Source organism: Ursus maritimus, unplaced genomic scaffold, assembly GCF_017311325.1.
Source record: "Ursus maritimus isolate PB19 unplaced genomic scaffold, ASM1731132v1 scaffold_22, whole genome shotgun sequence".
Taxonomy (NCBI): domain Eukaryota; kingdom Metazoa; phylum Chordata; class Mammalia; order Carnivora; family Ursidae; genus Ursus; species Ursus maritimus.
In genome coordinates this window covers 14,235,948-14,259,941 of record NW_024424675.1, presented here as the reverse complement: position 1 = coordinate 14,259,941, position 23,994 = coordinate 14,235,948, and the positions used below count along the sequence as shown (strand labels likewise).

At 42.0% G+C, this 23,994-nt stretch overlaps 1 protein-coding gene across 1 annotated transcript in view; it reads left to right on the top strand.

The window, feature by feature from the left end:
- Window positions 1-23,994, top strand: part of PLCB4 (phospholipase C beta 4) — a 248,332-nt gene that overhangs the window by 74,799 nt on the left and 149,539 nt on the right. Inside the window, exon 2 of the mRNA XM_040637983.1 lies at window positions 13,814-13,912. Coding sequence (XP_040493917.1) covers window positions 13,829-13,912 — 84 coding nt within the window. The 5' untranslated portion in view covers window positions 13,814-13,828. The remainder of the gene's footprint in view (window positions 1-13,813; window positions 13,913-23,994) is intronic.

The following is a 23,994-nucleotide window of genomic DNA, read 5'->3' as shown; positions in this document are numbered from 1 at the left end:
ACATGCGATATCCAACACTTTATTATCAGATAGGCTTTATGTTCGCTGATTCTGCCCCACGCTGATGTTAAGTGTTCTGAGCAGGTGTAAGGTAGGATAGACTAAGCCATGACGTTCAGTAGGTTGAGTATATTAAATGCATTTTCCACTTAGGATATCTTCAACTTAGGGTGGGTTTATGAGGATGTAACCCCATCATAATAAGGGAAGATTTGTTTTTTGTTTTTTAAAGATTTTATTTATTTATTTGACAGAGATAGAGACAGCCAGCGAGAGAGGGAACACAAGCAGGGGGAGTGGGAGAGGAAGAAGCAGGCTCCCAGTGGAGGAGCCTGATGTGGGGCTCGATCCCATAATGCCGGGATCACGCCCTGAGCCGAAGGCAGACGCTTAACCGCTGTGCCACCCAGGCGCCCCAATAAGGGAAGATTTGTAATAGCAAACGAAACTGGCCTTCCCGGAGTTCCTTCTTTGGTGAAGATCCAGAACAGCAGCTGCTTACAACATGGCCGGGTGAGCGCTACAGAGAGGGAAGGACAGAGCGTCTAAGTGAAAATACAGCATTGGTACCTGAAGTTTCTCTTGCAGGTATCTAGAGGATAAGCAGAATTAACCAAGCTGAAAAGAGAGGTTCAGGAATGGAAAGGGAATGGCGTTCCGGGATCGAGTCCCACATCGGGCTCCTCGGCTGGGAGCCTGCTTCTTCCTCTCCCTCTCCCCTGTTGTGTTCCCTCTCTCGCTGGCTGTCTCTCTGTCACATAAATAAATAAAATCTTTAAAAAAAAAAAAAAGGAATGGAAAGGGAAGAGAAAAAATGCAAAAGGCTCAGTATATTTGGGGCAGTGAGTCAAATCTGATAAATCCAGAGAAGAATGCAAATGGCAAAGTGATACGTTCTGAGTATCTTTTGAGATGCTGCTTTTCATTGCTGCGGAGGGCGTGTTTCTTCTAGAACCCTCATATTTGAATGTAATCTTTCCCCTCAGCAGTTTGGTTTAATTGCAGCGTCTTAAAGATTGAGTTTGCTGGGTGAATCTCTAGTTCCCCAGTTGTTTTTTGTTTGTTTGTTTTTGTTTCGTTTTGTTTTCTTTGAGTTCTTAGGAGAAACATCAGCATTCATACTTTGTATTTATCAGGGACCATAAAGGTCATGAGCCAGAAGAAGGAAGTGCTTGAAGTTACTTGGAAAGTGACTGCACTGTCTACATGGTAGATCAAATTGCTGGTGTGTTGGGTTTTGGGTTATGTCACCCTTTGTTTGCTTTCTTTAAGTCACCTGTCACCCTTAGCTGGTTTCTTCAGCCTTAACCCTTAAGGATGAAGCTTGAAAGAACTGGTAGAGGAAATTATCCGTTTACTTGGGGCCATCTTGGTAGCTACTCTTGATCTTGGTGGGGAGGTAAGTACCAGGACGCAGAATTTCCATCTCCTAGGTTTTCCATGGCCTTCCTGAGACAAGTGTGGATTCCAGACAAATGGACTGTCTTTATTTCTCACCTGAGCTTTAGTCCGGAATGCCTAGTAGGTCTCTCTCCCCGTGAGCTAGTCTGGGCCATGGATGAAGATCGAAAGATCTTTTTTTTTTTTTTCCTTCACCTCTTTCTTTTTGATGAAGACTTGATCCAAGGCAGTTGTTCTCAAACTTTACCTGATGTCAGAATCACCTGGCCTGCTGGACACACCATGGAGTTTTGGGCTGCACCCCAGAGTTTCTGATTCAGAAGGTCTGGGTGTGAGGCCTGAGATTTTGCGTTCATAATCAATTCCCAGATGATGTTTACTGTCTGGGTACCACACTTTGAGAACCACTGACCTAGGCAAGCCCATGGGTCTTAAGCCTTCTCTGGTCTTTTCCCTGTGCTCCTGCCTTGAGTCCCCACCTTGACTATCCAGGTATTATCGTCAGTAGCTCAAAGAATGTTCTAGTTAAGAAGAAACTAAGACTGAGGTAGAGATCAGTCCAAGTCCACATTCTCATAGTCCCCACCCTGGAACCCCTGGGTTCTCCAAGGACAAAGCTACAGACTGCTATCTTAGCTGCACAATCAAGAACACCCTGAAACAAGATCCAAGAGAGACTGCAATTTGTATAATTTTTGTTTGAGCTCCATCGAAATGTACTCAATGTACTTCATCATGTTGCAGTTTTTTTTCTATTCCTCAGACCTTATCAGAGCCCTTGTTATGGGAATGAGACAGGCTGAACTCTCTTCAGGCATGTGTTGTGTGACTAATACCCGATACTAAGGGAGAAGTTGTTTCTGTGCTGGTAAACTATACGCACTACCATATATTGTTAGCCCTGGTCTTGAAAATAGTGACAGTTCTTCCACTTGTGTGGGGGGCGGAACCCAGTCCTTGTTTACAAGTATTTCAGTTTTGCCTAATTGTTTTTTCAGGACTGTTCTAATTCTCAGGGATGATGGGTTAGCTCTGTTTATCTTACACACTCAGTAGAAATAAAACAACTTTTGCTGTTTGCTGTAACCCTTTAGTCAGTCAAAATAGGTACTCTATTTCAGAGACACAAAAGAAATAAAATGCCTTTACTTTGCAGAATTTTTATAATATGTAAAAAATAAATAAATAAAAGTCCTACTTGAAATTAATTTATGTATCCCTTTTCCCCAGGTTCCTATCACACACTATATATTTTCATGTGCTAAAAGTCGATTTATCTTGCATCCTATTAAACAAAAATTTATTTTTAGAAGTCATGTCTGTAATTCACTACTGTAAAAATCATTAATGTGCAAATTATACCTTTTGTTTCTGGAAGATCAAGATACTGGTAAGCCAGGGACTCAGTAAACATTTAGGAGTTGGACACCTCAGAGGACACCATAAACAGATAGTCCCCCCACTGCTCTCAGCCTCGTCCACCAGTATTTCTCCTTTCTAAAGCTGGGTGTCTGCTGGAACCCTTCAGTGGGAATTAACTGTATGGGAAGAGGTGAGTAGCAAGGCATCATCAGGTCAGAGAACCACAGTCATCGACAACTACATTCATTCATACACTCATTCATTCATTCATTTTAAACATTTTATTTATTTATTGGAGAACACGAACAGGGTGGGGGAAAGGAAGCAGACTCCCCACCAAGCTTGGAGCTGGGCGCAGGGCTCCTTCCCAGGACCCTGGGATCATGACCTGTGCCAAAGGCAGAAACTTGACTGACTGAGCCACCCAGGCACCCCATGGACAACTACTTTTAATACAGTTTCAGCCCTCACTGTATTTAAGAGGCTCTTGAAGGGCTGACACATGAACTCAGATGTCCTTTTCAAGGGAATTGTTGTAGGTCAAACAACCAATATCCAAACAGTCTTCTGAAATAAACCAGTTCTTTCCTTGAAAAACTATATACTTTGTCATATTCTGATTTCTTTGCAAATTGGTCATTACAGACTGAATCATATGTTAGCAATTATTTGTTATATTCAAATTAAGCTGGTCCTAAATATCCCCGATAAGCAAGCATCTTCTAGATGTTTTGTAAAATTCTTATATAATGAAGCCAATAATATGATCATAGGTATCCCCTAATAAATTCATAAAGGCAATTCATCATAATATTTTTATTCATCTCTTCTATAATTATTAAGTTTTAAGAAAGTTACATCTGCCTTTTATTCATGTTGAGGGGAAACTAGAGACAAAGAGCAGATGTTTGCTGTTCTCATTTTATTTCTATTCAGTGTGTGTGTTTTATAAATGCCAGGAAATCATTTTGAACCAGGTGGTGCTTATTGATAAAAAATTTATTACATATTTATGGTAAATTTTATAGATTTATCATGGCAAAGGCCTTAGGTTTCTTTGTAGTTCAGAATTCATTAAAGACTAAATCTAGCATGACCATAATCTGTTTTGCTTCCAAGGGATAAGTACAGTAGAGGCTTTAGAGTTAATACCCAAATTTTAATTTTTTAAAGATTTCATTTCTTTATTTGACAGAGAGCACAAGCAAGGGGAATGGGAGAGGGAGAAGCAGGCTCCCCACTGAGCAGGGAGCCTGACGTGGGGCTCCATCCCAGGACCCTAAGATCATGACCTGAGCCAAAGGCAGACGCCTAACAGACTGAGCCACACAGGCGCCCCATTAATCAGTATTATTAAGTAATTCTTCCTAGGAATCAGTCATAATTGGTATGTGTGAAGGCTCCAATGTACAGTCAAGATTTTAAATCTTGAAAAGGAGAACATTTTACAGTTTTATTAGTTTCTTCCTGCTCTTTGTTCTTGCCAGGAATTCTGGCGGAAAACATGGACATTATTTAAAAATTGATTTATAGGGAAAAAGATTTTTAATGTCTTCTCTTTAGAGAACATTTTTTCCTAAATATAAAAATTATAGTCACTATAAGTATTTTTAACACACACAAAGTATTAAAATATCACCTAAAATTCTGTCACTGAGATATACTGCTTGTATATCTTGTGTTTTGGTATATGTTTTGCTAATCTTTTTCTCGTTAAAAAAATGTGTGTAAGCAAGAGGTATATAATACATAAAAATTTGGATAATTCTTGGATACAGTTTTGTAACCAGCCCTTTTACTTGCTTAATAATATGTCGAGAGCATTTGTATTTGTTTGAGGAGGGTCATGACTATTTTTAGAAACTCTTCTAAATTTGCTGTTGTTCAGCAAATTATTCATTGAAAGCATTTTTAATGAGCACAGAATATTTAAATACTGTAGTATATTTAACCAATAGCTTAGTGATGACCATGTAAAGAAGAAATTTTCATGTCAGAAGTAGCACGACAATATCTTTGTAGATTTTGTATGCATTTACATAGGATAAATCTTACTGGTAGAATTACTATATCAGAGTATGGACATTTTAAGGCTATAGAAATGGATTGCAAAATTCCTTTTCACCAACTGTGTAAGAAAGCCCTTACCCCCAAGCCTCAACAGCATTGCCTATTATCATTTTCATAATCCTGCACACTTTATGTGCTTTTGGAAAAGGCTACTTAATGGTTTGATGAAAAAGGAGGTATTTTTAGCAAGTGGGGAAAATTGTCATTAATGAGGCAATATATCAGTGTCAAATTAGGTTCTCCCTTGAAGGGAAGCCATTTATTCAAAAGCTCTGGGTGATCCAGTGTAGATGTCCACCTGTTTTTAGAAATATAAGGGTATCTTATTTAATGATTGAAGAGCAAGACATTGAAATGTGTTTGATAATCAACTAATTCAAGTTAAGTTGTTGGACATTTTGTCCGAGCCCTCTGTTATGGAAAACAACCTTAGTTGTTCTCATCATAGGGTCACCTAAGGTCATAGGTTGTATTTGGTTTAATGGAATTTGTATGGTTGGATAGGGAAGGGATTAATTTTTTTCTGGAACGTTTTTGTCATAAGGTTGAAGTTAGAAGATAAAAGATACACTAAAAGAAATTCGTATGTGAGCCACAGTGAATTTTTGTTTGCTTGAAAATTATATGTTATCATGTGGAAGCAAGTGATTTTTCACATGGATTCATTTGTTCCCAAATAGAAACAAAAAATAGAGACTGTCTTGGTTGGTTTGGGGGAAGCTGCAAGGTATATTTAAAGTTCGCATTTATTGTGGAGGTGCAAAATTGTTAAAAGACATTTGGATCCTGGGAAAGATGTACTGTAGAAATATCTTTATTCGTTTCCTTGGGCTGTTAAAAAAAATTACCACAAATCTGTGGCTGAAAACAACAGAAATTTATTCTCTCACAGTTGTAGAGGCCAGAAGTTTGAAATGAAGGTGTTTGTGGGGCCGTCTCCCTACAGGCGAGACTCGAGAATACATCCCTTGACTCTTTCAACCCTTCGTGGCTGCCAACACTCCTTGGCTTGTGGTGGCATCTCTCCAGTCTCTGCCTCTGTGGTCACGTTGCTTCAGCTTCTTCTCTCTGTGTCAAATCTCCCTCTGCCTCACTTTTATGAGGACACTTACGATGATTGCACTTAGGGCCCACTTGGATAATCCAAGATAATCTCCCCATCTTGAGATCCTTAACTTAATCACATCTACAAAGTCCATTTTTGCCATGTAGGGTTAACAGCCAGATTTCAGACATTAGGATGTGGGTATCTTGGGGGGGGTGGCATTATCCAGCCTACCATACCCAGGACCTTAAAAATACCTGATTTCACATACTTCTTCCTGTTCACTGTCTACCAGAATCCGAGGCATGTGTCCAGAAACAACCAAACAAAAAAAATTCTTTACCAGTGTTTTGACCCAACTGTCCGGGGAGGAGGTGGGGGATGGGCAGAGTTGACTTCATAATTGATTCAGCATATCTGGGATAGGTGGTCTTGTAAGTCTGTAGGTCTTGAGGGTAGGTCCAGCCAGGGAGACAAGACAGCAGATTGAAAGATGGAGGGCAGAGTAGGCCAACAAATAAAGAGCTGTGCTCCCTCTGTTCTCCTCACCTGAGCGGAAGAGTGGATGGAGGGCCATCTTCATGCGTGATGTGCATGTCTTACTTGAATGTTTGATATTTGGTCCCCAGTAGCCTGCTTGAGCTCCCCTGCTGACCTTATACTAACACTTTCAGTTTCTCATCATCTTCTTTAGAAGGAGCTTTTTGCCGCTTGCTATGAAGCAAGGCCTTCTAGGGCTTCCCTCCTTTCTCGTCCCCTCTCTGCCAGGCTCTGCAGTCTAGGGAGCTTTTCCTCTGCATGCAGTGCGATAGGCAATCCATTCCGGTTGCATAAGAACTGAGGAACAATGAGACTATTTAACAGCCCACTGGCCTCCTTCCAGAAGCTGCTCACTCCAGTATTTACTCGGGAAAAGGTGCCGAGTTCTATATCCATTCTTTGTGTGAATTCTCCTTCCCTTCCTGTGTCCCTCAAGTAGGAGGACCCTTTCCTGTGGGCTCTGTAGGGAGAGGTGGTGCTCTAGGGAGGTGGAGGAGACAACCGAACCTTGGAGTATCTTGTGTAAGTGAGGCCTTAGAAGGCCGGCCGGAGAACTTGAGAAGAGGAGGCTTTGGCGGGGCACGGGGAAAGCATTTTTTTTTTTAATCAGTTAGCTGGTAGGCTGCAAAAAGGACATAGTCATAGAGTGGCCATTACCCCCCTCCCTGCCTTTTAAAATAAGTAACTGTCTCTTTAATTTTCTCTGGAGTCCGTTGGACTGCGACATGTTCCTTCATTTGTTCCCATTTTAAAATCAATTACCTGGATCAAACCGCCGTGAAGGCTGGGCCGACATTTTTGAGTCTGTAGGTCATGAGTTGTACCATCCACATAAGATAAGCCAGCTGCTGCTCCCCACACAGGACCCGAGAACATATTTCAGGGGCAGTGCAAAGAACAGCCCCCACACACCAGTTCGAAGGTGAGGAGATTCGGGGTACTCGGTGTCATTTTGTGAAAATGCCTCTTACGTTGTTCAGAACCCCAAAGCTCTGAAAAAGTCAGCCATGAAACGAGCTACGACCTCCACAGCAGATCCCTTTAGGGATGGAGGCCAAGAGTACCCTCTTTCCAGTAGCCCCCACCAAAGCCCTTCCCAAAATGAGACCATTGTGATGAAATTTGTACCCAAGATAGAGATGAATATTTTAGTGGTAAAGATGGTAGTGAAATCGAAGACACATCTTGTCCTGGGGACTATGTTGTGTGTCCTTTCACTGGAAAGATCCTGGGAGAACCAGTTAAACCAATGAAAGATGACGCAAGCCGATAGACGCTTTCTTTTCATTTTCGATATGAACATTTCGTATCAGAAGCCTGTCCTTGCTATTTTCTTGAAAATAAAACCAAAGGGAAATATTAAAAGGGAGGGTTGGCAGGAGTGAAAAGATCATGGAACACAAAGTTCTGCAAAGGAGAGGGGTTTGGCCCGCTGATTTCTGACGTCTGGTCAACCCGGGAGGCCACCGTGTAGCTCTGTCATCTGTCTTCACTGCTATCCCTTAGCTCCCTGCAGTTGGTTTCTCTCATTACAGATCACTGACTAACACATCCGTGACAGCCTGAGGGGGTCTGCAGGTCTGTTTGGCTTTCCAGATCTGTTTTATGGCATAGAAAGCATGATTGCACAGCATCATACCGGAAGCTGGCTTCTAAGCCACCTGGGGTGAAGGGACTGTGTTTGTCTCTCCAATACAGACACAGAGAAAATGACCCGGAAAGGTACAGAGAAAGACAAGCTGATAAGAACAGAGAGAATCAGGAAGAGAAACCCAATTCGTCATTATTGGGGATACAGAGACATGGACTGGGATGAAACACTTCTCCCTTCTCCCGCTGTCGGCCGCCTGGCTCATCTTGGCTTTCCATGGGAAGCCTTGCTGCTGATTACCCTCAGCTGGGCTGGTTAGAATGCCCTTCATGCTTTCACCTCCTCTTAGCCTGGTCGGTAGTGAGTAATGGAGCCGTTCCTCCTTCAAACAATAATGGTTGGCGTTGTGAGGAAGCTACCTTGAAACATGACTGAATACTTTCTTCTTCTACTGTTTTAAATTGTTTGGGACTAAAGAATAACACATCTCTCTATCTGTAGGATTTCAGCTTTTTTGTGCCTCTTTGAAATTTGCATTCTTTTCTATTTACACAAGCAACACATAAATGCAATATATTCCTATAATAAAAACGTGCATCGCAAAGATAACACTGAAGATACCTTGATTTTCAGCTCCGATCTTTATTTCCTCCCCAGAAGTAGATAGGGTCATAAATTTCCTTTTTTTTTTTCTTTTTTTTGGGGGGGGAGAGAGAAAGGAGAGCACATGAGAGAGAGAGAGCGCACACAAACACACACACACATACACACACACATGCAAGAGTGGGGGAGGGCAGAGGAAGAGAGAGAATCCCAAGCAGGCTCCATGCTCAGCAGTATGGAGCCCAACACCAGGCTCGATCTCACGACCCTGAGATCATGACCTGAGCCAGAATCAAGAGTCTGACGCTTAACTAACTGAGCCACCCAGGTGCCCCATAAATTTCCAAATGTTTTAATAGTTTATCTATGCACACATAAATGTACCTAGAGAAATATATAGGTTTCTCTCGTGTCTGTGTATTTACAGAGGTGGTATTACACCATTCTTATTCTGTAGGCTGTGTATTTGGGTAAATGCTATCACACTGTTCATGGATCATTCTGTGGCTTCCTCTTTTTACTTAATGGTATGTGTTAGACCTTTCACGTTCAGGTTGAGTTCATCTTGTAAGGTATGCCAGGGTATGCATATACTAGACTTTCCTCCTTAATCTCTTTAGGTAGTGAGTCACAATGATCTGCTTTCAGTGATGAAACATCCCGAATTCTTCCTTTAGCAACTTTCCGGGATAGATTTGTTCATCTTTTAGCTAGAATTTTTTTTCCCTGTGAAAATTGAACTCTAGCGTTGGTTGGTGTTTTGTTAACCTACCTTATTGTGCCTTGCCCAGGACCTGACCATGGGACTTGTGGTACGAGTCAGGTAGTAACTTCCTTTTTTCCTATATCCTGGAAAAATGTTAGGTAAGTGGGATTTGCCTTTTCCTTGAAAATTTGGTAGAACTCACCTATAAACCTACGTGGGTCTAATCCTTTATTATTTTTTCAATTTCTGCCAAGGTAACTATTCAACTTAAGTGTTCTTTTTTTTTTTTTTTAAAGATTTTATTTATTTATTTGACAGAGAGACAGCCAGCGAGAGAGGGAACACAGCAGGGGGAGTGGGAGAGGAAGAAGCAGGCTCACAGCGGAGGAGCCTGATGTGGGGCTCGATCCCAGAACGCCGGGATCACGCCCTGAGCCGAAGGCAGACGCTTAACTGCTGTGCCACCCAGGCGCCCCTTAAGTGTTCTTTTTTGAGTCAAATTTCTTTTAACTTTGAAAAACCCATCCACTTTATTTAGGTGTTCAGATATTTTGGTTAAAGTTACACATAGTATTCTGTCACATGTTTTTCTTCTCTTTGTAATTATACGCCCTTGTCATCATGAACGTTTTGAGTTTTTATAAGTCTTCCTCGGCCTCTTGCTTCCCCATCCTTCTCTCTCCCCAACTCTCGCCAAATGTGTATCTAATATGTGAGTATTCAGAAAGCAATTAACTTTTACGGATCATTTTAAACAATTTTTGACTATATATTATATACCTAGGTTTTGATGTATAATGCTCCCACCTTTCATTTCTCAGAAGTTTATAATTTTTGCTTTGGCTATTCTGCTTTACTGAAGAATTATTTAGAAGTCCACGTATGTTTATATTTAATTTGTGTGCATATAGATTTTATGCACTCTCTCATTAATTTGTAAGTTGGCCTAGTGGGGGGCCAATGAGCATGGCCACCTTAATTTCTGCCTTTTGAAAAATGCGGAGGTTTCCTCTATGGCCCAATTATGATTAGATTCTGAGAATATATGTGTGTGAGGTAGCTGGAACACAAAGAGGGCGTGAAGAAAATATATAATAATAATATCTGTTATATTCAGGACTCAATATTACATATAGGTATTTTATTTATATATATGTAAAGAAAGAGGCGGGGCATGTCTAAATTCAGTAATGTATTTAAATTAAGTCATCTAAATTGTTTTGGTTAAACTAGTAAGTGTGATATTCAAATCCTCAATATTACATTTTTGTCTCATTCCATTAATTTCTGAGACTCATTCATTGTCTCCTAATACGCTTGTGACTTTGTCAAATTTCTTTGTATTTTACCAGTTTTTCAGTATATGTTCTGATGCTGTGTACTCACAGGCTTTAATGTTAATAACTATTAAGTAATTGTGATCATCCTTTTTCCTAATATGATTTCTCACCGTCTCTTGCTGTTTTCCCTGAATCTGTTTTGTCTGCTACATTACTGTGGACACCTGCTTTCTTTCCTTCCTCACATGTGCCTATTAGAGCGTTGTGGTTTTTTTTTTTTTCATCCCTTCATTTTCAAATTTCCCGTATCATTTTTATTTTGTAAATATTTCTGGTAAACAACCATAATGTTACCTAATGTCAAAGCCTCTGCCTTTGCTTTTCTTCTCTTTTCTTTTTTTTTTTCTTAAAAAGATTTTATTTATTTGTCAGAGCGCAAGGAGGGGAGAGGCAGGCAGAGGGAGAGGCAGGCTCTCCAGTGAGCAAGGAGCCCAATGCAGAACTTGATCCCAGGACCCTGGGATCATGACCTGAGCCGAAGGCAGACGCCTAACTGACTGAGCCACCCAGGCATCTGAGTCTTTGCTTTTAAAAAGTGAACTTCCTGGAACTTTACATCAAAAACTAAGGATGTACTGTATGGTGACTAACATAATAATAAAATATTATTTAAAAAATAATATAATACCCAGCAAAATAAAAAAATAAATAGGAAATAAATAAAAACAAAAATAAATAAATAAATAAATAAATAAATAAATAAATAAATAAATAGTGGATTTAGCTAATTCACATGTATTAGAGCTAGGGATGTGTTGTCATTTTATTTGGTGTTTTCCATTTATAGTGTGTTCTTTTTCCCCTCCCTCCCCACATCTATCTGTTTTCTTTTTAAAGGGGACTCGTGTTTCTTTGTTCTGTTTTCCCCTCTAATAATGTGCAAGTTTTGCTTTCTGTTTTTAATTTCCTCTAGGAACCTCTTAAATTCTTAAACTTGTATTTTTCTGCCAATGTCTAGAGTCTTAAATACCGATATTCCACTCCCAAAATGGTTTACCGCCCTTTGGTCCATACTTCCTTCCCTCTCTCCACTTCAGCTGCCATAACCTCTGTATTGATATAATCAGCAATCTGGGAGCGAGATTATTACTTCTTTATCTCTTTTTTTGTATAGTAAGTAAAACTTAAGAGTAAATGTTCTCTTTCTTTCTTCTTTCTTCTCTCATTGTCTCTGCATTACTTCCCCATATCCCTTCTCTACATTTATTTTTCTTCTTGACAGAGCATGTAATACCTTAAATCTTTCAGAGTAGGTCATTAAATCTTTCGGATACCTCGTAAGTCTGTAAATACCTCTATTTTCTCCTAAAAATTAAACTATTAGTTGATCAGACACCATTTCAAGTTCAAAATTATTGTCCCTCAGACCTTCGAGGTTGCAATATTACAGACAGTATGCCTGATCTCCATCTGCTTATCATCCACCTCTGAATTGTCTTCTCTCTGCGCAGCTCTGAGGAATTTTGTAACTTCTCTTCATATCTTTTGTTCTCAGTGTCACCGGAAAGTATGTTTAGGTCTGTGTATCTCCCCCCCCCCACCCCCGCATTTATCCTACTTGCATTAGTGGATTTTTTTTTCAACTGAGGACTCAGATAGTCACACTGATGACTCAGATTTGAATATGCAAATATTCAGATTTCAGAAATATTCTTCCACCGTCGCTTTGATTTGTCCATCCATTGGCTCTGCTTTCCTCCTTCTAATAGAAGAAGCTATTGGGTTGGGTGGTGGTTTAACCTTTGGCTTTCATTTTCCACCTTTCTAAACTTTTCCATTGTGCTTTCTTTTTGTGTTGCATTCTCTTGAGAATCCCTTGGCTCAGAGCTTCATCTGAGTTCTCTCTCTTATTCAGCTCACCTGTTAAGTTTGATTTCAACAATCTTTTTTAAGTTTCTAGACTTCTAGTTAATTATATTTTTGGAACTGAAGGCACTGTTTCCTCCCTTTCCTCCCACACTTATTAGCCACACTTAAGCCAAAGTCGGGTTCTATCGGTCCTGTTAACTCTGTTTTCTCGGGTGTCAGTTCTGCTTATTGGGTTTGTGTCCGTCTTCCATGTTCTTGGCATTGCTTAAATACTCGGTGATCCTTGGTTGGATGCTGACCTTTTCATTGAAGATGTCCTGCTTGCACCTACTGCAGGTACACCATGGTGCGTAATGCTAACAAGTGTGGGTAGAAGGAGTGCCCACTTCTTCCTAAGTGCAGGCAGCCACCCTGGAGAATGTCCATGTTCTTTTTCAGTGTCATATATGCTGCCCATGCTAGAAAGTAGACCTTCTGCAGTTCCCCGAGTGGCCCAAGTAAGGAAGGGGTGAGAGGGCTATTGAGAGAACCAAGAGCAATACAAAATTCCAGCTATTCCTACTTGATTCTGCAAGCCATCATCCAGTGGACTCCTCTGCCCATGTGTCCGCCTTCAGGCTCATAGTGTAGGCTTGCAGAATCAACCACCCTTTGCAGCAGGCCTCTCCTGTAGATAGGGTCAGGTTTGTAGTTTCTTTTTTCTGATGCCATCAGATTAAAAAATATATCTTATTATCTTACATGATTTGAAGAGGGAAGGGAAGCTTCCCAAACGATCACCTCTGGTTGATCACCTCTTTGTGGGTACTACAGTTGACCCTTGAACAACCTGGGAGTTAGGGGCTCCAACTTCCCACGTGATCAAAAATTCACACATAACTTTCAGCTCCACCAGAACTTAACTACTAATAGCCTGCTGTTGCCCAGAAGCCTTACCAATAACGTAAATAGTTGGTTAACACATATTTTGTATGATATATGTGGTATGTACTGTATTTCTACAATAAAGTGATCTTTAGAAAAGAAAATGTTAAGAAAATCCTAAGAAAGAGAAAATACATTTAAGTACTGTGCTAAATTTATTTTAAAAAATCCTTGTATGAGTGGATCCATCCAGTTCAAACCCATGTTGTTCAAGAGCCAACTGTATCTCCCCAGGTTTAGAGACAAGGAGAATGGAAGTTGGAATTGGATGAAGGAAAGAAGAAGAAAGAGACAATTTATGGGTTTATTCTACGCATATGAAGAAGAGCTTTTGCATACGCATAAATATAAAGTGATTAACCTTTGATCTTCACTTGTTTTTAAATTTTGCACACTAATGAGATGTTCTTTTTCATTTTTAGGTCTTGAGTATAATCATGGCCAAACCTTATGAATTTAACTGGCAGAAGGAAGTTCCTTCCTTTTTGCAAGAAGGAGCTGTTTTTGACAGATATGAAGAGGTAAAGAAGTGTTATTAATCTTTTCTCTCAAAACATTCTTATAATTATTTCATTTTAATTACAGTATTGAGTAAATAGTCTTTGACATAAGTAAGAACATCTTTGAGATTTATAAGTTGGAATAGTTGGAAAGAGGCAAGTTATGAGATATAATAATAATGATAATGATACTGTAATTTATTGAGCACTTACCGTGTGCCAGATATAATCACGATAATGATGCTATAAATTATTGAGCGCTCACTATGTGCCAGACAATCTTCTAAGCACTTGTGTGTATTATTTGTTTAATTCTTCACAACAACCTTATAAGGTTGTTGCTATTATTACCCTGGTTTTACAGATGGGTTTCGTGTAGTAACAGTTTTTGCCTAATGAAGTGCTTTTGGCAGGCTTTCTACATAAAACTTTGTATTTGTTATAAATGGAACAGTGATTGGACTTTGTGCTAGTCATTTGCTGGTTTCAGAACAGTTGGATGAAAGCTTTGCATGCCCCGGTTTCTATCCTTTATTGTTTGTGCCTTTTGCGAGGTGGCATTGGCTCCAGACTTTCTATAGAGCAGGGGCTTGGGGCCACCAATCTGTTGGGAAGGGTTAGGTCGGTGAGTTGAAGCCTCATCAGCATTGTAAATGCATTGTTTTTCTTGGCTTGTACTTGAGTTTGAGGTGAATTGGGGAAGGGAGGGTGAGGAGACTGTCCCCTCTGAGGCAAAGTGAATTGTAAAACTGGCTGAGACTTCATCTCAAGTCAGAATTGGTTCCTCTTGAAATCACTGGAATATATGTGGTGGTCCACTCAGAAGTTTGGATTGTCAGGCCTTTTCTTGAGGTCTGTGGGCTGACGTGACTCAGTACTTGTTGACTTGGTTTTTCCAAAATGTGTATCCTCATACCCTCTAGGTCTATAGTGTAGTTGATTCATAAGTAAACAAAATTGAGAAAGGCAAAGGATGGGTCCCAGTGTGGTCATATTCCTTGTATTGAATTAAAATATTGAAGTGACAGCTATTTACAGTTCAAACTTGACTCCTTCCCCGAAGGAACAGCTAACCGTGTTCTGCTGTGAGAAGACACAGAAAATATTTCGCCCCCTGGAGGCAACCGCTATTAATTCTTTGGCAGTTTTCTCTTAGTCCTTTGTTTGTTTTCCTTTTTCTCTCTCTTCCAGAATTGTGATTGTAATCTTTTGAAAATATAAATCAGAACTTGCTTTTTCTCTATTTCAAAGGCTTCCGTGACTCCCTATCATGGGATAAAGTGAAATACAAGGCCTTCCTTGATTTGGCTCCTGCCTAATACCGCAGCCTCATTTCCCACCAGTTTCCTACACACACTCTCTGCTTTAGCCATAAAAATCCCCTGGCAATTCCCCCAAGATACTATTCTGTTACATGCTTTGTGCGTGCTGCTCTCTTTTCCTAAAATACACTTGTTCCTCCTAGTTTGACTGGCAAACTCCTATTCATCCTTCAAAACCCAGATGAGAAATCGCTACCTCTTTGATATCTTCCTTGAACCATTCAATAAGAATTGATAATTCCTTCGTGCCACCACTAACCTACCCTTGCACATAGTACACTGTGTTCCCATTTTATTTCCTGTTTTTGTGTCTCCTGTTTTCTGAGTTTCTTGAGCTCAAAGATCATCTTTTGCTTCTTTTCTCTCTCTGGGGACTAGCAGGATGCCCGCAACTGCCAAACTCATTGTAGATGTAGCATTTCAGGGGATTTTAGATAGGATTGTTTCCGACTCGGTCTGGTTCTAGTGTTGTTCCTTTTCTTGATAAATAGTGAGTGTACTTGATAATCTTCAAGACCTGTATGGGGATCTGAACCTCAATAGATTCAAAATATTAGGGTAAATCGTGTGTCAGTTTTCATCTTTTAAATTAAAAAATGACCAATATTCAACAATTTGATATAGTTCAAGCTTAATACAGAGTAAGTTATTGCAATTGGATGCTTTTATCCACTTTACCCAGTGTGACAAAGAAGGCCAGCGACTGGCTTAGAAGCACTTACAAGTGTTTTTCCCTGGTAAGCCAGGTCCAGTTTGGGTACTAGAGTCACCAAGTTAATGACCATTGACCCTTGTTTATGAGCTGGTGGGACATCACTCCCAGGATCTTCTAGAGTGCCCCAATGTTTGGCAGTTTCCTCAGGCAGCATCCCAAGCACCAGAATTCTATAGGATTACTTAAAAATTCTGCATGGCGTCTAATAATTCAGAGAAGGTCATTTTGAAGAGATTAAATGTAATCACTGGCTGAGTATCTGGACTGTTGTCATTTAAGCAAAAACACATTAGAGGGAAAAATTGCTGTTTTTATGCTTTATCAAGTGAACTGTGATTTGATGAACTAGAGGTTATTATTTGTATTTCTCAGGATGATTTTCTTTAGCTATTAATCATCAAAACTCACTCATATTTAGAAAACTCTGATTTACATGGGCTTCTAAAGGGCAATTGCTTTTCACCCAGGTTCTTCTGAAAATGAGGTAAAGGTCAAAATCTTGAATAAGGATTTTGCTCAGCTTTCAACTTTAAGTGATATCAGGATTTTAAGCAAAACAAGTTTTCACTTAATAAAGTAGATGCCTCTCTTCATAACAATGTATCGAACGAGAAAGTCACAGTATTAGAAACTGGACCGTAGCCACTTCTTATTACCATTTCCCAATCCTGTAAGATTCAGTTCTTTGGAGCCACGGCTGCTAAAATATTAAAGGCAACAAAATGCAAGAGAAAAGGTTTGTTTCTACAGTGTGTGTGAACAGTAGTGGGAGATGACAGCTGATGGCAAGTGGGAGGAACAGAAATTAGAGAAAGCACAACCCGAGCATCCCAAAAGCGTCCTAGCAAAGGGACCATTTACAAAGGGGCATAAATGCCTTCAGCACCGTGCAAGAACTGACAGTATCGTGAGGGCCTGAGGAATCAGCCAAATATTCAATTACGTTCCATGTCTGTGTTTAAAGAAAGCAAGGAAGGGTGTGGGGCGCCTGGGTGGCACAGCGGTTAAGCGTCTGCCTTCGGCTCAGGGCGTGATCCCGGTGTTATGGGATCGAGCCCCACATCAGGCTCCTCCGCTATGAGCCTGCTTCTTCCTCTCCCACTCCCCCTGCTTGTGTTCCCTCTCTCGCTGGCTGTCTCTATCTCCGCCAAATAAATAAATAAATAAAATCTTTAAAAAAAAAAAAAAAAAAAAGAAAGCAAGGAAGGGTGTTAGGCTGTGGGTGAGCACACGCTAGGTCAGAAAAAAGGAAGTGTTTACTAGTCACTATTTTTTTTTTTAAGATTTTATTTATTGAGAGAGAGAATGAGAGCACGAGCAGGGCGGCGGGGGGAGAGGCGGGGAGGGGGAGAGCGAGAGGGAGAAGCAGCCTCCGCGCTGAGCAGGGAGCCCGATATGGAACTCCATGCCTGGACCCTGAGATCCTGACGTGAGTGGAAGACAGACGCTTAACCAACTGGGCCACCCAGGCGCCCCTACTAATCACTATTTTAAAAGTATGTTATTTTGCCAATAATTGTAATCAGTGCAACTGCATTTAAGCATTATTTTATTATTTCTGTATTGCTTGAGAGGTAGGCCACAGTTTTAAAGACCATGTAACATAGCAGCCTGCATTGTAGCCCCTGGTTGTATTCCCCTGCCACTTGTAAATCCACTTTTTATCTAACTCTGCTTGACTCATAAGTTACTTAAATGCAAAATGTATTTTGTTTCCCAAGGGATGCTTGTTATTCAGTCTTTAAAGCAGAGATTTTTCTATTGTAGAGGCGAGAAATAGCAGTACTTTTTAAAATACTTGCAACCCAAATGTCTCCAGCTTAAACAGTGTCCTGACTTCCTTTGATAGCATATTAAAAGGCTGAAGACCTTATGCCCTGGCTACCCTGGGCCCTCCCCTGTCTTTCCTAGAATTCCTGTCTGAAGAAAGCTGACACTTTCTTGGGGATGACTCACATCCTCAGTGCCTTCTTACCTTTCTGTTCCCAGGACTGTTCCCTGCTGTGGTTTGTTTTACTCTCTCAGTCCTTTATATATATCACCAAATCCCCAGAACAAGAGTGTTGTATGAAATAGACTTTCACATAGGATTTAGGATTGGAGCACACACCGGGGCTCACTTCACTTCAAGATTAAACGTCAGACATGGTGCTGAACAAATTTCCTTCGCCAGCCTGGCCAGGGAGTGACTCCCATTGTCTTCTCCTTTTCCCTGCTCTCTCCCACTAAGATGCATGTGTCAGCTTCTCTTCTTTTCTTTTTTTAATCCCCCCCTCAGCGTCCTTTTCCAATTTACCTATTTCCTCTTTTCCACATGCCTGTTCTCCCAATTAAAAAAAAAAAAATTTTTTTTTTCCTCTCTCTCAAGCCAAACAAGCAAAACAGAAAATTTTAGTCCCTTCTCATCCTGAACCGTTTGGAAGCAAGAGCTTGAGGTAAAAAGGGAGCCAGACTCTCCTGAGACTTCACTTTTGCATAACCTCGCATAATCCTTCTAGATACGTGCTTACCAACCGAGCTTTGCCTGATGAAAATGGCCCATTATCTGTGCTGCCCATTACCGCGTGTGGCTGCCCAGTACTTGAAATGTGCCTGGTGGGGTTGAGGGAACTGGGTTTTTGACTTTAATTCATTTTAATTTAAACTTACCTAGCGGCACGTGGCCAGTGCCTGCCTTACGGGGCAGCACGGTTCTAGACAACAAGCTCAAACTACAACCAGATTTCTCAACACACAGAAAGAGTTCTCCGGTCCCTTGGTTGGAAGCGACAGTCGGCTTCAGCCATTTCTTCTCGGTGGCAGCCGGAGTGGAGATTTAAGTGTTGTGTAGATGATTCACCTCAAGCCCCCGTCGTTCCCCGGGTCACAGATCCGCCGGTGGGGGCCACCCCTTTTCCCACCCGGGGGACTTTATTGTAACTGAGCCAAGCTTGCCCGGGGTAGAGCCCCCTCTTCTGGCAAAGCCTTGGTCTTATACTAGCCCCGCCCACCCTCTGCCCCCCAACCTCCTCCCCCAACACACACTTCCGTGGACTCTGTCCGTGCTTCCAGCTGCCACCAGGACACGGGACACAATCATTGCCGCCACCAGACCCAGCGGAGTATCCAAGTGCGGGATCGGACCAACCTACAGTAGGGCCGAGTGGGACAGGCTGACGTGGCGTCTTTCCAGGGCAGCTCTGAAACCGAACGGAGGGCCGCGCAGCAGAGCTCCAGGCAGCCTACACACCCCAGGCTGTTCATCAGGGAAGTGAAGAATTTTCTAAATATAACCTTCAAAAAAAAAAAACTAAAAACACAACCCTCATAGAAAGTATTTTGGCTTCAAGATTTATTTAACCCCTCCGCGAGGACACCGGCAGCATGGTAAAAGCTAGTTCTAAGAGTGCTGGACGACCAGAGTTGTACAGTTGTCCCCTTGAGCAACTCGGGGTGGGGCCCTCACCTCGGAGCAGTGAAAACGCCGCAGATCACTTTGACCCCCGCCCCCAAAACGGAGCCGCTAACAGCCCGCTGTTGGCCAGAAGCCTTCCTGATGACAACGGTTGAGTAACACATATTTTGTATATAATGTATTGTCTACTGTATCCTTACACTCGAGTAAACGACAGAAAAGGAAATTTATTAGGAAAATCCTAAGGAAAATACATCTACAGTGCTGTACTGCATTTACGAAAAAAGCAAAAAACCAAAAACCTCCACATCCAAGTGGACCCATGCTGTTTAAGGGTCAACTCTGTAGAGTCAGGAGAGGGAGGCCGACGCACGTTTTGACAAAATGCGCTACGGAGCTGGTTGCCCTCCTGTGGGGCGATAGAACTGTCACTCCTGTGGTCGTCTTTTCTGCCGGCCCCCAAGCACACGCATCTCTGTGGACACGAAGCAGTTGGAACGTCTCTAGCTAACGGCAAAGAATCTGGGCCCCCAAAAATAGTAACTAGTGGGTCGACCAAAAGTACATTCTTCTATAGAGATAAACCCTCCTTGGGTAGGCCTCTTAGACAGTCTTAGACCGTCAAGAGGATATATAGCCTTTTTTTTTTTTTTTTTTTTTTTTAGTCTTGCCAAGTTTTGGATCGTTTAAACTGAATTGTACTTACAGGGTCAGGATATTAGGCTCAAAGAGTAGAGAGTAGAATTTGCCTCTTACTTGTGTTTGCAGTCACCATGTGTGTAAGGATGCTTACACAGTCACCATGTTGTGCACTCGCGAGAGAGCAAGCACAAATCGGGGGGAGGGGCAGAGGCAGAGAGAGAAGCAGACTCCCCGCTGAGCAGGGAGCCCGACATGGGGCTCAGTCCCAGAACGCTGGGATCATGACCTGAGCTGAAGGCAGAGCCTTAACCGACTGAGCCACCCAGGTGCCCCTAGTCTTTCAACTTTTCTAAAAAGTGGATAAAACATTTAATGATTAGTGACAAAACTGAATGAAAATTTAATTTAACCCATGCACAGAAGGAGTGCAGGGAGGTGTTGGAAAGTAGAAATGGTGGAGAATTGGAGGAAAGACCGGAAGGTTAATATTCTCAGCGGGAGGCATTGCTATTGGTTAGTTGATGGTGAGTGGAATAGAGGCTCATGTATCTATTATTTAAAGCTAAAATTGCCAATCAGTCCAAAACCAAAAATAATGTCAAATTTGGAGTGGGGAGGTGGAGAAAAAGTAGGGAAATGAGTTCAATGGAGTTTAATTTCAGAATTTTTATCCTAAGGAATCTCTTACTACATGTGCCTCGTGGATATTAGTTCAGAAATTTCTTGTCTTGCCACAAATCTCATTTTCTTCAGACTCCAGTCCCCACTAGAATTGGACATTTAAAGCAAAACCAAAAATGTGTTGAGCTCACTTCATTATCTGACAAATTAAGTCCAGACGTCTCATTTGGAAACTCAGCATGTGGCCTAGATGTCCTGCCAGCCTCACCCCTCTGCTTTCCCCCAAAGTCAAGTTGTGACAAGGAAGGTGGTGGTGGTGGGCCGTGTTCCTTGTGGTATGAGAGGGCCGGAAGGGGTGTCAGGTGCCAGAGGCTGACCTGGGATGCCTAAGAAAGCAGGCCCCCTTCGGGCTGAGTCTTCATGGAAGGGTTAACCCGCTGATCAAAGCACCGCTGAGATGAGGGCCGAGCCCCCAGCTCACTCGAGGACGTGCATTGGAAAGAAGGAAGTGGCTTGTCCAGCTGGGGCAGAGGGGAGGGTGCTGGAGGGCAAGAGCTGAAGCTACAGACGGGCAGTGTCCACACCATGGAGGGCAGTAAGGGGAGAGGTGGGGTATGGGAATGAATCAGAGGATTTTCTAACCCAGTCGGTGTAGAAGGAAGGAGAATAAGGACTGTAAGGTGAGGCGGGGGTTTCTGGCACTGGAAGCTGGGGTGGGCTCTGAGAACACTAGAGGAGGGCTACGGTTACGGATACACTTCGCTGTTCCTCTTCCTGAAACGAACGGCATGTATCATCATATCTTCTATAGTACCTAAGAAACATTTTGCTTATAATAGAAATCGCCTAAGTTTTAGTTAAAAATAAACCGGGCAGAAAGGGAATTGAAGAGCATAACTATCCAAGAGCATGAACAAATGGATGTGCACTCAAGTATGAGAATAAAGGGTGTAGACCAGGACGAGGAGCTTGGGTTTCTTTCTGGTTGTTATGGGAAGCCACTTCAGCGGAGACTGACGTGCTCCGATAGACATTTTGGAGACAGTTACTTTGGTGGCTACAGGGAAGTGGTCTGGACCAGGAATTCAAGGAAGGTGAGCTAGAGTCTTACTCCTTTCTCCTACTGGCTGTATCTCCATAGACAATTTTCTTACCATCTCTATGCTACAGTAGAGCTGATAAGGTGGGTAGATCTAAGGATTTTGCAGTTCTCTATCTGCTGGCCTTCAGGTACCCTGCTTGTCATCTCAGCCATGTGACTTCTTCCTCGCACGCTAAGAAAGTTGTGGCCAGGTGCCTGGGCACTTAGTCAGTTGGCCTGAACATGGAAACAACCCCAAACTGCACCACCTTGCATCAGCCAGGTTTTTGCAAAAACACCCAGGCCTGTTCCTTCCTTTAGATCAGATTTTAAAATTCTTTTTAATTTATTTATTCTTTTCAAATTGGTTCCACGCCCAGCATGGGGCTTGAACTCACGACCCTGAGGACAAGAGTTGCATGCTTTACGGACTGAGCCAGCCAGGTGCCCCTAGACCAGATTTTAAAACAATAGGTCTGATAATGTTACCTGTGCTTTCAAATTCCCAAAGCTTAGAGCTCGTTGGCATCCAAGCCTGAAACACTTAAGGAAAAGCCTGTATGGTTTGGAAAATTCCAAAAGTAAGTGGATGTGAAGGCAAAAGACTCTGGTTTGAGACTTGACCCAGACATTTGCAAGTTACGACCTTGAGCAAGTCCTTTCACCTGTCTGAGTGAGCATCTGTCTTGCCTCAAGTGTGTCAGTATATTAGTGCCAGACGTTCCTAGGAGGAGTCCAAGTCATTCATGTGTGTGTGGATTTGTCCTCAGAGCAAAGGCTCTACCATAGTTGAGACCCTGTCTGTTTTGTTGTCTCCCAGTGCTTATCCAGAGTAAAATGTTCCGTCAATAACTCACAAGATACCAGTGCAAATGCTTGGCATAAATAATCAGACTTCTAATGTTTCTGCCAGTAAATGGCTTGAACATCTCCCCCGTTTCATTTTTTACCTTAATGAAGAGTAAGGGATTGATTAACAGAAGCCCAGGATAGTCCCAGGTTTTCACTGCATAGATCCCTGGTGCACATTTGCTCCTTTACTTGTGGGTAAGGTTAGAAGAGGAATTTCAAATCACAGAGTTTGCGGACCCGCCCTCTGTCAGTATCTGCCTAGGAGTGTGTGAACTGCAGGAAGGAACCACTGCCCTTGATAAAAAGGAAGCATGCCTTGATTAGAGCAATGAAAACATATGTGTTGAATAAGAGGTTTTCCAGAGTGCTAAGTACAGACCTAGCCAAGGACTTGGAGATGAAGAAGCCTAAAAGTATTGGGGTTCTAGGAGACAGCCCCAAGGAGAAATAACCAGAGGTCGGGCTTGACTGACCGGCAGGTGAAATCACATCAAGGCAAGGAGAACAAGTGTGAGCCTGATTTGAAGTCCCACTAGGAGATATGACATCAAATCTGGAAGGAGCAATGAGGCCTGAAAGGGAAGAAAAGCAAGAGTTAGGAATGTGAAGAGATAAGGGTATAAAAGGATCAGTGATTGGTCAATAATTGTATCAACTTTTGCTGTGTTATTACACACAACAGAGCACACCAAAACTTGATGACATAGCAGGGCCAAGCTTTTCTCTACGCTCTTAGATTCAGTGCCTGGGGCTAGCAAATTAAGCTGACAAAAACCAGATGAACAGGAGAAAATGCATCCACATTTTATTGATGTTATTATTTTTACAGCTACGGGAGCTTCACAGGAAAGTGAAAACCCAAAGAAATGGGTAGACTGAGAGGGTTGTATACCATTTTAACAAAAGATGATAAATTGTGGAGAAGTGACAAAAGGGAAAGGGGATTTGGGCTTCTAGGGGCAGTAAATTGTAGGAATGTAGATATATATGGGGAAACTAATGGAAGGTAGAGGTTATTTCAGTAAGGTTTGTGCAGACTCATCTCGGGGCCAGCTTTCTGTCTTCTTGCCCAAAACTCCCTGGAGAGGTGATTTAATTTATGGCTACCTTTATTTCTCAAAAGTTTCTGCTTTTAATCAGATAAGAGAAGCTCCGAGGAGGCCTCTTTCTGCATCTGTTGATTCTCAGTTATTTTCAGTTCACCCTAATCCATATGCCCAAGTGGCGTATTTGGAAGTGATGTATTCCTATCCCAAAGTCTAAGATAGCAGCCATGTAGATAGTCTGTGATTCTGTGGGTCAGCCGTCCGGGTGGGGCTCAGCTGGGCTCACTCAAGTGTCTGCTGGGCTGACTTGGGGCTGGCTGATTTCGGGTGGCCTTAGCGAGACCTTCTCCTCTCCGGTCCACCTGATCTGTCATCATTCTGCCAGCAGGCAGGGCTTGCTGTCTCTTGGGGTCAGCCGTGTTTCTGCTGC